The sequence below is a fragment of the Pleurodeles waltl genome, chromosome 10 (genome assembly GCF_031143425.1).
Source record: "Pleurodeles waltl isolate 20211129_DDA chromosome 10, aPleWal1.hap1.20221129, whole genome shotgun sequence".
Lineage (NCBI taxonomy): Eukaryota > Metazoa > Chordata > Amphibia > Caudata > Salamandridae > Pleurodeles > Pleurodeles waltl.
In genome coordinates, this window is record NC_090449.1 from 27,844,963 (window position 1) to 27,857,781 (window position 12,819).

The 12,819-nt window shown below is 46.8% G+C and overlaps 1 protein-coding gene across 2 annotated transcripts in view; it reads left to right on the forward strand.

Annotated features, from left to right (window-relative positions):
- Window positions 1-12,819, forward strand: part of UBA1 (ubiquitin like modifier activating enzyme 1) — a 293,145-nt gene that overhangs the window by 69,467 nt on the left and 210,859 nt on the right. For both annotated transcript variants that reach the window (XM_069209518.1, XM_069209517.1), the window contains exons 8-12: window positions 1,796-1,928; window positions 2,660-2,757; window positions 3,323-3,469; window positions 3,924-4,100; window positions 5,294-5,404. In XM_069209518.1, the coding sequence (XP_069065619.1) occupies window positions 1,796-1,928; window positions 2,660-2,757; window positions 3,323-3,469; window positions 3,924-4,100; window positions 5,294-5,404 (666 nt within the window). The remainder of the gene's footprint in view (window positions 1-1,795; window positions 1,929-2,659; window positions 2,758-3,322; window positions 3,470-3,923; window positions 4,101-5,293; window positions 5,405-12,819) is intronic.

The following is a 12,819-nucleotide window of genomic DNA, read 5'->3' on the forward strand; positions in this document are numbered from 1 at the left end:
CCTTTGATAAGCCTACTGCTCGACCACACTACCACAAAATAGAGCATTAGTATTATCTCTTTTTGCCACTATCTTACCTCTAAGGGGAACCTTTGGATTCTGTGCATACTATTGCTTACTTTGAAATAGTACATACAGAGCCAACTTCCTACAGTACCTTTTGAACCCAAGCATAAAGCCACGGCCAATCACCTTACACTCCCAGCTGTCTTCTTGGTAGCAAGAAGGGTGAGTGAACTACACTCACTAACTGTAAAAGAGCCATATATATCCATAAATAAGGATAAACTGGTAATGAGGACATTTAGATTTCTCATTAAAGGCCATTACACCCTCCCACGTAAACCAGATAGTCGTCTTACCTGATTTTTCTGAAGATCCATCCAGTGCAGCAGGCAAAGGGCTTACACACATTAGTTGTCAGGAAGGTCATTATGTACTACATACTGCCAGCACATCAGGAAAACGCAGCAAATTCGACACACTCCCAAGGTAAACCTGGAACACAGAATATGATTGATAGATGAACTGTACAAACAATTCAAATGTGCTATGAACTAGTGGTCAAACCTTTTACTTACTAAACCAAGGGTTTTCTTTACCAGAAAGAAAGGAACTACTGTGCCTGTATGCCCAGGTTTTCTATGCAAGAAATATGCAGAGCATAGCTTCACTTTATTGTATTGATTAGCAGTCAAGCATAATGGTTGAGGTTTGCCAAGCAGTACTTTAGGAATATTTTCTCTTCTACTCCATCTACCCACCGCCTTAAGGTGGAAATAGGTGCAAAGCATGTGAATCTGGTAGAGATTTCATACTGCAAAAGAAAGCAGTTTACCTCTAATCATGGTTTTGCAGCTTGAAACTTCTAGATCGTCCCACCTCACCATTGAAGGAGGTTTGTGAAAGGTTATTTTGTATGTGTGTTTATACATATATAATTAAAAAAAAATCTAAATTAGTGGCACCCTAGTAGGCATTGTCGGATTACATCTAATTTGTGATAGAAATTGGCAAGATTTCAATTAGTTTGTCTGTCCTGGAGGTGCAGCACTTATCCTTGTGACTTAGCGCCACCACTTTAAGCTGGTTAAAAGCCCTCTGCGTCGCAGGGCTTGGTGTATATCTTGCTAACCAATGTCCTCGTCAGATCTGTCCTTGGGCCTCGACTTCCATCAGTACTGCCCCTGGCAGGGTTGATACAGTAATTGGCCTGGTGTAGGTTTTGTCCATGGGTAGTAATCCTAAGAGGTGTGCCTCAGTAGAGATCTATTGTCACAGGCAAGTATATTGTCCATAAATAAATTTGAGCTGGCCTGATCATCCGACTTAAATTCATCCTGCAGTACTTTGCAATTTTTGTACGAGATCTTGTCTTTAAAAGATTGGCCCGAGTAAGCTCAAAATGCCTGTCAGCAGATCCAGTTCCTGTAACGCCATAAAAGCAGAGTCCAGTCCTGTCTGACTCGACCTGGGCTCTGTAAGAGGGCTGCAAAGGACTGGGAAACTGTTGCTGCTTGTAGACAGCCGAACTTCTAATGAAAGATTTATGTGATCCTTGCCAGACTCCAGATGGCTTATTCATGTGAATCTTTGGAAGATGCCAGAAATAAGTTGAAGTGTACCTAAACTAATGTGCTGGTTGAGTCTCTTTTAGAAGACTACGTACATTTTCAATTAAACAAGGTATCTGATGTAGCCTAGATGACTGATCTCTAGGAGAAGTTGGATTTGTTTTCACCCATACTTTCAAGAAAAAAAAGTTTTTTTTCAATTCAGTGCATCTTATTTTCAGGATAATGCTGGGGTGGTTACATGCCTGGACGAGGCCCGTCATGGTTTCGAAAGCGGTGATTTTGTGACCTTTACAGAGATCCAAGGAATGGATGAGCTGAATAATTGTGAACCTGTTGAGATCAAAGTTTTGGGTAAGATTTACTGTGCATTGTATCTCTAGGGAGTTGTCCTGTATCACCACGTGCGTTGTCCTCCCTTTTTGTCTTGGTTCTAGTTTCTTGCTTATACTGGTTTTGCTAATCTGTAGAAAATGTCATTCAGAGCAATCAAAATTGAAACTAGAGTAGGAATAGTATGAGGGTTTTTCTTTCTTACTTTGGGTGTTTGCTGACGGGTTGCTTAGGTTTTTTTCTCTGCTATGGACGGATTTTTGTCTTCGAAAAAGACTCCCTATAAGCTTGGTTACCTCTTGCCCTTCCTGCATTCTGCAGACTCGCTAAATAACATGCCTCTCTTTTGTTGTAAATTCCTTGATTCTCTTGGAGCTTGTGTATTCTAGTGTCTGTGGAATTTACTCAGGAATCTTGTGGCAGGACTGCAGGGATGTTATTGAAAACCATTTTTTGTATGTTTCTCTTTAGCATGATTTAAGACTGCAAAGAATATGCTCTGAATGTATGCTTGGTCCTAATCGATATCTGATTTTGGCTGGAAGTCCGCCTCTGGTGCTTCCCATGAGCCTTTAGTACAGTGAATGATTCTGGCTTATTTTTCCATGCACTCATTTTATGATTATTTCCATTTGTTCCTCTTATCTAAGGAGCAGTGTCAACCCAAGAACTGAATGTTTATCTCATGTTGGCAATGCTTTGAGTATTTGAAATTGTCAGATTTTTTGAACCACCTTTTGTTTCTATCACAGGACCATACACCTTCAGTATCTGTGACACAACTAAGTTCTCAGACTATGTCCGAGGTGGGATTGTCAGCCAAGTGAAGATGCCCAAGAAGATCAGCTTTGTAAGTGGCCTTTCCTTCCTTGATGCAGGAACCTTTATTGCATGGTTCCAGAGCCTCTGGATTGTAGATAAATGGAAATTAGTTTTTAGCTTATCCCCAAGCTATATTGCTTTTCTTTGCAATGCTACCCTTGCTGGTATTGAAAATCATGCTGTCTGCTAAATTTGGGCACAACACAGAACTGTGCTGAGGGATTATGATGGAACAGGGCCTGTTGCTCTGCTTTTCTGTTGTAGCCTGTTGCATATACTGAACATTTCAGTAACCTAAGGAGACTCTTCAAGCCCATGCCTACTGGCCTTAATTTGGGGTCTCTTTGGCCCTCTCTAGCTACCAACTACTTTCTTTGCTTTGAGATGCAGCAACCTCCAGAGCTTGCGAGGTTAAGGAATCCTCCATTTGGTTCCTTTCTCCAAGCAGGCCTGTGTCCATCGGAGCAGTGACCAGTACTTCCGCCATCCTGAGCACACCAAAGCAGACGTCTCGGCTCCATCCTTTGCTTTCACCACGTCAAAGAGCCGCCCTCTTTGGATTGAACGCGTGCCCTTGTTTTGTCTCTTCTCAGAAATCACTGAAGGCCTCTCTGGCTGAGCCAGAATTCCTCATCACAGATTTTGCCAAGTTCGACCACCCTGCCCAGCTGCACATAGGCTTCCAAGGCCTGCATGAGTTCCAGAAGAAACACAAACGTCTACCTAAACCGCGTAACGAGGTACGGTGAAGTGGAGGGTGGGGCAAGCTAACGGCGACACACTCGGGGTTCTGGTTTTCTTTATAATCCAAGATGAAAGTCCGCTCTGGACATGTGGAATCTAATTGTGTTTTTTTTTTTTTTTTTAATCAAAACCTTTAAATGGAAGGGGCGCGATTTGGGATTCTCCATCATGAGAACTATATGGCAGAAAGACTACAATTTGTGCATTGTAAAATTGTTATTAGTAGTTATGAACTTTGTAATAACTACCTGTAATGTAGAGCGTGTTTCCCCACACACGGCAAGGAATTATTTTTCAGTAAAGATATCTCTGATTTAGAACCATTACTTCAATCAAAAATGTATTGCTTTTTGGGCCATTACTCCTTTAGCACTGTCACTGTAGGTACCAGAAATTAGGGAAGAGTGTCTTGCACAGACGTTATATCTAACTTTCCCTGTTTGCTTGCAGGCTGATGCTGCCGAAGTGTTGGCACTTTCCAAAGCAGTCAATGAAAGTGCCTCCAAGTTGTTGAAACAGGAGCAACTTTTGGAAGACCTTCTAAAGGAGCTCACCTTCCAGGCAACTGGTGATCTGGCACCCCTCAACGCTTTCATCGGGGGCTTGGCAGCTCAGGAGGCCATGAAGGTAAAGTTAAATTTAAGACTTATGCCAGACAACTTTAACAAGGTTTGACAGTTCAGGGTGTGACTGCATCGAAGGTGTGTATCCTGACTTTATGACTGAGGTTGTTCAGAAACTGCACGGTATGACGATCTGTCCACTAAATGTTTAGAAAGCATGCTGCACAAAAGTTATAGGGCTGATTGTTAGAAAACATAGGCCCTCATTATAACACTGGTGGTATTGACTGCCTACCGCCACGGTGATGGCCGCCAAACACCGTCTCCTCTGCTACCTACTGTCCGCCATGTTATGACCGTAGCCGGAATTCCGCTGGAAGGATGGCAGAATTCTGGCTGCGGTCATGGCAGCTGGCAGTGGTAAGGTGGTGCTGCTGCCAGCAGCAGCGCCCCGTTCCGTCTCCTGCCGGAGGACCCCCTCACAAAAGGTAAGTCGGGTGCTCCAACAGGGGAAGGGAGAGGGTGTTGAGGGGGAGGGGTGGGGGCAGGTGTATGTTTGCGTGGCATGTGGAGTGTGTGTTGTGTGAATGCGTGTATGTTAGTGTGTGTGAATGGATGTATGCATGCATGGGTGAATGTGGGTATGTGTGTGTATGATGGTGCGTGAATGTGCATGTATGTCGGGGGGGGGGGTCTGGAGGGAGAGGACGGTGGAGGACTCTGGGGAGAGGGTAGGGGAGACCCCTATCAGTGACAGGGAAAGAATTCCCTGTCACTGATAGTGCCTACCGCCATGGTTTTCGTGACGGTAATGATGCCACGAAAACCATGGCAGTAGGCGGGGTCATAATCCTGCGGGTGGGACAGTGACGGCCGCCTGACCAACCCGGCAGCTGTTACCGCACTGGCGGGCGGAGTGGTACATTGGCAGTTTGGCTTGAGCCAAACCGCCAATGTCATATTTTGGGGAAGAGTACTGCCAACCTGTTGGCAACACTTCAAAATACCGCCATCCGCCAGGGTCCTAATGAGGGCCATAGTGTGCTAGGTCTGATGAACCAATGTGTGTTGTGGGGCTTCATTTAGACGGTCATGGTTTTAATCTGTTTAAGTGTTCAGCCTGACTGAGATTTTTTTTGTTTTATTGTACGTGTCATTGTGGAACCATTGTGTGAAACTTCTTACATGCTATCTTACAACTCATTTTCTCTGCTGCTGTTGTCGTTCTGGTCTGTAAGAGGTTTTACTGTATTGCAGGCCTGCTCAGGGAAGTTCATGCCCATCATGCAGTGGCTTTACTTTGACGCGATTGAGTGCTTGCCAGAGACTGGCAAGGAAATCCTGCTAACCGAAGAAAAGTGCAGTCCAGTAGGTATTATAACAGTATTGACTGAAAAATGTCCTTCTTTGCTGTGATATCCATGTGGGTGGAGGAAAAAACACCACACACACCTAGCACAGATACGTTTTGATATTTAATTTCCAGATTTTCTGTTAGAAGCTTTTAATCTGAGAAGAATGACCACAGCAAACAGTAAATTGACATAGTCCCCATTATGGAAAAAGCATCAGGTTAAGAACAGAGTCACAACATTGGGGAGGTGAAAAAACATGCATTGGTACTGGCTGATTAATGTAAAAGGACAAAAGGGAAGAGGGATGAAATGTGCGGGGGTGGGGGAACTGGTATGACGGGGAGGAGGAAGGCATACTGGATCTCGCCAAGCAAAGGTCCATAAAATCTATAACTGAGGTCAGTTGTCCATCATCTGTGTTTGTGTGTTACCTACACTTAGTAGGCCTCTGTTTGGACTTGTGTGCACCAATTGAGAGACGCAGGCTGGCATTGTCCAGGGTGGACATGCCACCTTGCATCTACTCTGTCTTAAGACCACTCTTCCAAAACTTATTTTTCCTGATGGACTAGAGCGGTCAGCCCAGTCCCTTTCTTGAAGTAGGTTTTGCCCTGCTCAAGGAACAACTCTATCTTGATCTGTTTTGCTTGTTACTGAGGCATTATGGTACTCTGATATGAGATCCACAAAGTTGTCTGATCTGCACAGGAAACTTTGAAAGCTGTTAATGGGGTTGGAGCATTGAACACTGCACCGCTTTGGTTAGCTCTGGCTTGCCTTCTTTGCTACATGCTGGATGTATATATTTACACGCAGTGAGCCAGTAAGTTGTAACTGTTTGGCCGTCCATTGTTCTCTGCACAAGTACAGAGCATTTGTGCTAGTAGGAACTGGATCACTGGTGGATTGCACTAGACTTGTGGACTGGGCCCAGGTCTGGATTGAAGGCTGTAACATTGCTACTGTGTGATACAGTTTATGCTTTTGCAAGATCCAGGAGGAACTGCACACAGCCCAGCTGCCTAAAGAATGTGCTTTGCAGACACCACAGATAATCCTTAAGAGATCTGTAGCCTTACTATCTTAGAGAACCAAAGAACAACATGAAAATGTAGGTTGTGGAGCTGCAGCTTTAGCTGTTCACCAAGAGGGTAAGATTGCAAAAGAGCCTGTGTCACCCAGTTCCCTAAAAAGAATGGGAGACGCCTTCTGTGACTTCTAGTTCTGATGGCTGGGGGACGTATTAAGGTTCTGGAAATACATTTTAAGGTGGCAGCTGATTCCTTAGCTTTACGTTTAGCTCTTAGTTATACAGTTGATTTCATTGTCACTTTTCAACTGAAAATTGTGACTGATTGTAGGAAGTTGGCTCTGTATGTGCTATTTCAAAGTAAGGAATAGCATGCACAGAGTCCAAGGGTTCCCCTTAGAGGTAAAATAGTGGTAAAAATAGATAATACTAATGCTCTATTTTGTGGTAGTGTGGTCGAGCAGTAGGCTTATCCAAGGAGTAGTGTTAAGCATTTGTTGTACATACACATAGACAATAAATGAGGTACACACACTCAGAGACAAATCCAGCCAATAGGTTTTTATATAGAAAAATATCTTTTCTTAGTTTATTTTAAGAACCACAGGTTCAAATTCTACATGTAATATCTCATTCGAAAGGTATTGCAGGTAAGTACTTTAGGAACTTCAAATCATCAAAATTGCATGTATACTTGTCAAGTTATTCACAAATAGCTGTTTTAAAAGTGGACACTTAGTGCAATTTTCACAGTTCCTAGGGGAGGTAAGTATTTGTTAGGTTAACCAGGTAAGTAAGACACTTACAGGGCTTAGTTCTTGGTCCAAGGTAGCCCACCGTTGGGGGTTCAGAGCAACCCCAAAGTCACCACACCAGCAGCTCAGGGCCGGTCAGGTGCAGAGTTCAAAGTGGTGCCCAAAACACATAGGCTAGAATGGAGAGAAGGGGGTGCCCCGGTTCCGGTCTGCTTGCAGGTAAGTACCCGCGTCTTCGGAGGGCAGACCAGGGGGGTTTTGTAGGGCACCGGGGGGGACACAAGCCCACACAGAAATTTCACCCTCAGCAGCGCGGGGGCGGCCGGGTGCAGTGTAGAAACAAGCGTCGGGTTTGTAATGGAAGTCAATGGGAGATCTCGGGATCTCTTCAGCGCTGCAGGCAGGCAAGGGGGGGGTTCCTCGGGGAAACCTCCACTTGGTCAAGGGAGAGGGACTCCTGGGGGTCACTCCTCCAGTGAAAGTCCGGTCCTTCAGGTCCTGGGGGCTGCGGGTGCAGGGTCTCTCCCAGGCGTCGGGACTTTAGGTTCAAAGAGTCGCGGTCAGGGGAAGCCTCGGGATTCCCTCTGCAGGCGGCGCTGTGGGGGCTCAGGGGGGACAGGTTTTGGTACTCACAGTATCAGAGTAGTCCTGGGGTCCCTCCTGAGGTGTTGGATCTCCACCAGCCGAGTCGGGGTCGCCGGGTGCAGTGTTGCAAGTCTCACGCTTCTTGCGGGGAGCTTGCAGGGTTCTTTCAAGGCTGCTGGAAACAAAGTTGCAGCCTTTCTTGGAGCAGGTCCGCTGTCCTCGGGAGTTTCTTGTCTTTTCGAAGCAGGGGCAGTCCTCAGAGGATGTCGAGGTCGCTGGTCCCTTTGGAAGGCGTCGCTGGAGCAGGATCTTTGGAAGGCAGGAGACAGGCCGGTGAGTTTCTGGAGCCAAGGCAGTTGTCGTCTTCTGGTCTTCCTCTGCAGGGGTTTTTCAGCTAGGCAGTCCTTCTTCTTGTAGTTACAGGAATCTAATTTTCTAGGGTTCAGGGTAGCCCTTAAATACTAAATTTAAGGGCGTGTTTAGGTGTGGGGGGTTAGTAGCCAATGGCTACTAGCCCTGAGGGTGGGTACACCCTCTTTGTGCCTCCTCCCAAAGGGAGGGGGACACAATCCTAACCCTATTGGGGGAATCCTCCATCTGCAAGATGGAGGATTTCTAAAAGTTAGAGTCACCTCAGCTCAGGACACCTTAGGGGCTGTCCTGACTGGCCAGTGACTCCTCCTTGTTATTCTCATTATTTTCTCCGGCCTTGCCGCCAAAAGTGGGGCCTGGCCGGAGGGGGCGGGCAACTCCACTAGCTGGGGCGTCCTGCTGGGTTGGCACAAAGGAGGTGAGCCTTTGAGGCTCACCGCCAGGTGTGACAACTCCTGCCTGGGGGAGGTGTTAGCATCTCCACCCAGTGCAGGCTTTGTTACTGGCCTCAGAGTGACAAAGGCACTCTCCCCATGGGGCCAGCAACATGTCTCGGTTTGTGGCAGGCTGCTAGAACTAGTCAGCCTACACAGATAGTCGGTTAAGTTTCAGGGGGCACCTCTAAGGTGCCCTCTGTGGTGTATTTTACAATAAAATGTACACTGGCATCAGTGTGCATTTATTGTGCTGAGAAGTTTGATACCAAACTTCCCAGTTTTCAGTGTAGCCATTATGGTGCTGTGGAGTTCGTGTTTGACAGACTCCCAGACCATATACTCTTATGGCTACCCTGCACTTACAATGTCTAAGGTTTTGTTTAGACACTGTAGGGGTACCATGCTCATGCACTGGTACCCTCACCTATGGTATAGTGCACCCTGCCTTAGGGCTGTAAGGCCTGCTAGAGGGGTGTCTTACCTATACTGCATAGGCAGTGAGAGGCTGGCATGGCACCCTGAGGGGAGTGCCATGTCGACTTACTCGTTTTGTCCTCACCAGCACACACAAGCTGGCAAGCAGGGTGTCTGTGCTGAGTGAGAGGTCTCCAGGGTGGCATAAGACATGCTGCAGCCCTTAGAGACCTTCCTTGGCATCAGGGCCCTTGGTACTAGAAGTACCAGTTACAAGGGACTTATCTGGATGCCAGGGTCTGCCAATTGTGGATACAAAAGTACAGGTTAGGGAAAGAACACTGGTGCTGGGGCCTGGTTAGCAGGCCTCAGCACACTTTCAATTGTAAACATAGCATCAGCAAAGGCAAAAAGTCAGGGGCAACCATGCCAAGGAGGCATTTCCTTACACTGATTTTGAGAGATGAGAATAATAATTCGGGGTTCTTTATATTGTAAGCGGTTCAACTAGTGCTTGCTGTGTAGTTGGCCCCACTGAAAGGATACAATCATGTCTCATAACTGTTATTTGGGACTACATTGAACTTTAGGTATACAGAAGGAACCTGAATTCTTTCTAATGACATGTTAACACAGCTAGCAGGAGTGCAGGTTTTTTAGCATATAAGAAGATTCCCACTACAGGTAACGTATTCTTTTTCCTGAATTTTCAATTAAAGTAGTAAGTCCATACCCCATTAACAGTCTCAGTGTAGGAAGTTGGCTCGGTATATACTATTTCAAAGTAAGAAATAGTGTGCACAGAGTCCAAGGGTTCCCCTTAGAGGTAAGATAGTGGCAAAATTAGATAATACCTGTAAGGAAATGCCTCCTTGGCATGGTTGCCCCCTGACTTTTTGCCTTTGCTGATGCTATGTTTACAATTGAAAGTGTGCTGAGGCCTGCTAACCAGGCCCCAGCACCAGTGTTCTTTCCCTAACCTGTACTTTTGTATCCACAATTGGCAGACCCTGGCATCCAGATAAGTCCCTTGTAACTGGTACTTCTAGTACCAAGGGCCCTGATGCCAAGGAAGGTCTCTAAGGGCTGCAGCATGTCTTATGCCACCCTGGAGACCTCTCACTCAGCACAGACACACTGCTTGCCAGCTTGTGTGTGCTAGTGAGAACAAAACGAGTAAGTCGACATGGCACTCCCCTCAGGGTGCCATGCCAGCCTCTCACTGCCTATGCAAGTATAGGTCAGTCACCCCTCTAGCAGGCCTTACAGCCCTAAGGCAGGGTGCACTATACCATAGGTGAGGGTACCAGTGCATGAGCATGGTACCCCTACAGTGTCTAAACAAAACCTTAGACATTGTAAGTGCAGGGTAGCCATAAGAGTATATGGTCTGGGAGTCTGTCAAACACGAACTCCACAGCACCATAATGGCTACACTGAAAACTGGGAAGTTTGGTATCAAACTTCTCAGCACAATAAATGCACACTGATGCCAGTGTACATTTTATTGCAAAATACACCCCAGAGGGCACCTTAGAGGTGCCCCCTGAAACTTAACCGACTGTCTGTGTAGGCTGACTAGTTCCAGCAGCCTGCCACACTAGAGACATGTTGCTGGCCCCATGGGGAGAGTGCCTTTGTCACTCTGAGGCCAGTAACAAAGCCTGCACTGGGTGGAGATGCTAACACCTCCCCCAGGCAGGAGCTGTAACACCTGGCGGTGAGCCTCAAAGGCTCACCCCTTTGTCACAGCCCAGCAGGGCACTCCAGCTTAGTGGAGTTGCCCGCCCCCTCCGGCCACGGCCCCCACTTTTGGCGGCAAGGCTGGAGGGAACAAAGAAAGCAACAAGGAGGAGTCACTGGCCAGTCAGGACAGCCCCTAAGGTGTCCTGAGCTGAGGTGACTCTAACTTTTAGAAATCCTCCATCTTGCAGATGGAGGATTCCTCCAATAGGGTTAGGATTGTGACCCCCTCCCCTTGGGAGGAGGCACAAAGAGGGTGTACCCACCCTCAGGGCTAGTAGCCATTGGCTACTAACCCCCCAGACCTAAACACGCCCTTAAATTTAGTATTTAAGGGCTACCCTGAACCCTAGAAAATTAGATTCCTGCAACAACAAGAAGGACTGCCTAGCTGAAAACCCCCCTGCAGAGGAAGACCAGAAGACAACAACTGCCTTGGCTCCAGAAACTCACCGGCCTGTCTCCTGCCTTCCAAAGAACTCTGCTCCAGCGACGCCTTCCAAAGGGACCAGCGACCTCTGCATCCTCTGAGGACTGCCCTGCTTCGACGACGACAGGAAACTCCCGAGGACAGCGGACCTGCTCCAAAAAGACTGCAACTTTGTTTCAAGAAGCAGCTTTAAAGAACCCTGCAACTCCCCGCAAGAAGCGTGAGACTTGCAACACTGCACCCGGCGACCCCGACTCGGCTGGTGGAGAACCAACACCTCCGGGAGGACCCCCGGACTACTCTACGACTGTGAGTACCAAAACCTGTCCCCCCTGAGCCTCCACAGCGCCGCCTGCAGAGGGAATCCCGAGGCTTCCCCTGACCGCGACTCTCTGAAACCTAAGTCCCGACGCCTGGAAAAGACCCTGCACCCGCAGCCCCCAGGACCTGAAGGACCGGACTTTCACTGCAGAAGTGACCCCCAGGAGTCCCTCTCCCTTGCCCAAGTGGAGGTTTCCCCGAGGAAGCCCCCCCTTGCCTGCCTGCAGCGCTGAAGAGATCCCTTGATCTCTCATTGACTTCCATTGCGAACCCGACGCTTGTTCTAACACTGCACCCGGCCGCCCCCGCGCCGCTGAGGGTGAAATTTCTGTGTGGGCTTGTGTCCCCCCCGGTGCCCTACAAAACCCCCCTGGTCTGCCCTCCGAAGACGCGGGTACTTACCTGCAAGCCGACCGGAACCGGGGCACCCCCTTCTCTCCATTGAAGCCTATGCGTTTTGGGCACCACTTTGAACTCTGCACCTGACCGGCCCTGAGCTGCTGGTGTGGTAACTTTGGGGTTGCTCTGAACCCCCAATGGTGGGCTACCTTGGACCAAGAACTGAACCCTGTAAGTGTCTTACTTACCTGGTAAAACTAACAAAAACTTTCCTCCCCCAGGAACTGTGAAAATTGAACTAAGTGTCCACTTTTGAAATAGCTATTTGTCAATAACTTGAAAAGTATACATGCAATTGAAATGATTCAAAGTTCCTAATGTACTTACCTGCAATACCTTTCAAACAAGATATTACATGTTAAATTTGAACCTGTGGTTCTTAAAATAAACTAACAAAATATATTTTTCTATAACAAAACCTATTGGCTGGATTTGTCTCTGAGTGTGTGTACCTCATTTATTGTCTATGTGTATGTACAACAAATGCTTAACACTACTCCTTGGATATGCCTACTGCTCGACCACACTACCACAAAATAGAGCATTAGTATTATCTATTTTTACCACTATTTTACCTCTAAGGGGAACCCTTGGACTCTGTGCATGCTATTCCTTACTTTGAAATAGCACATACAGAGCCAACTTCCTACAATACCAATGCTCTATTTTGTGGTAGTGTGGTCGAGCAGTAGGCTTATCAGAGGGTAGTGTTAAGCATTCGTTGTACACACACAGGCAATAAATGAGGAACACACACTCATAGACTTACTCCAGGCCAATAGGTTTTTATACTGAAAAATATTTTTTTTTAGTTTATTTTAAGAACCACAGGTTCAGGATTTACAGTTAATACTTCAAATGTAAGGTACTTCACTTAGATACTTTAGAAACTTTGACTGAAAACAATATAATGTACAGTCTTTGTAAAAAAAAAATAGCAAT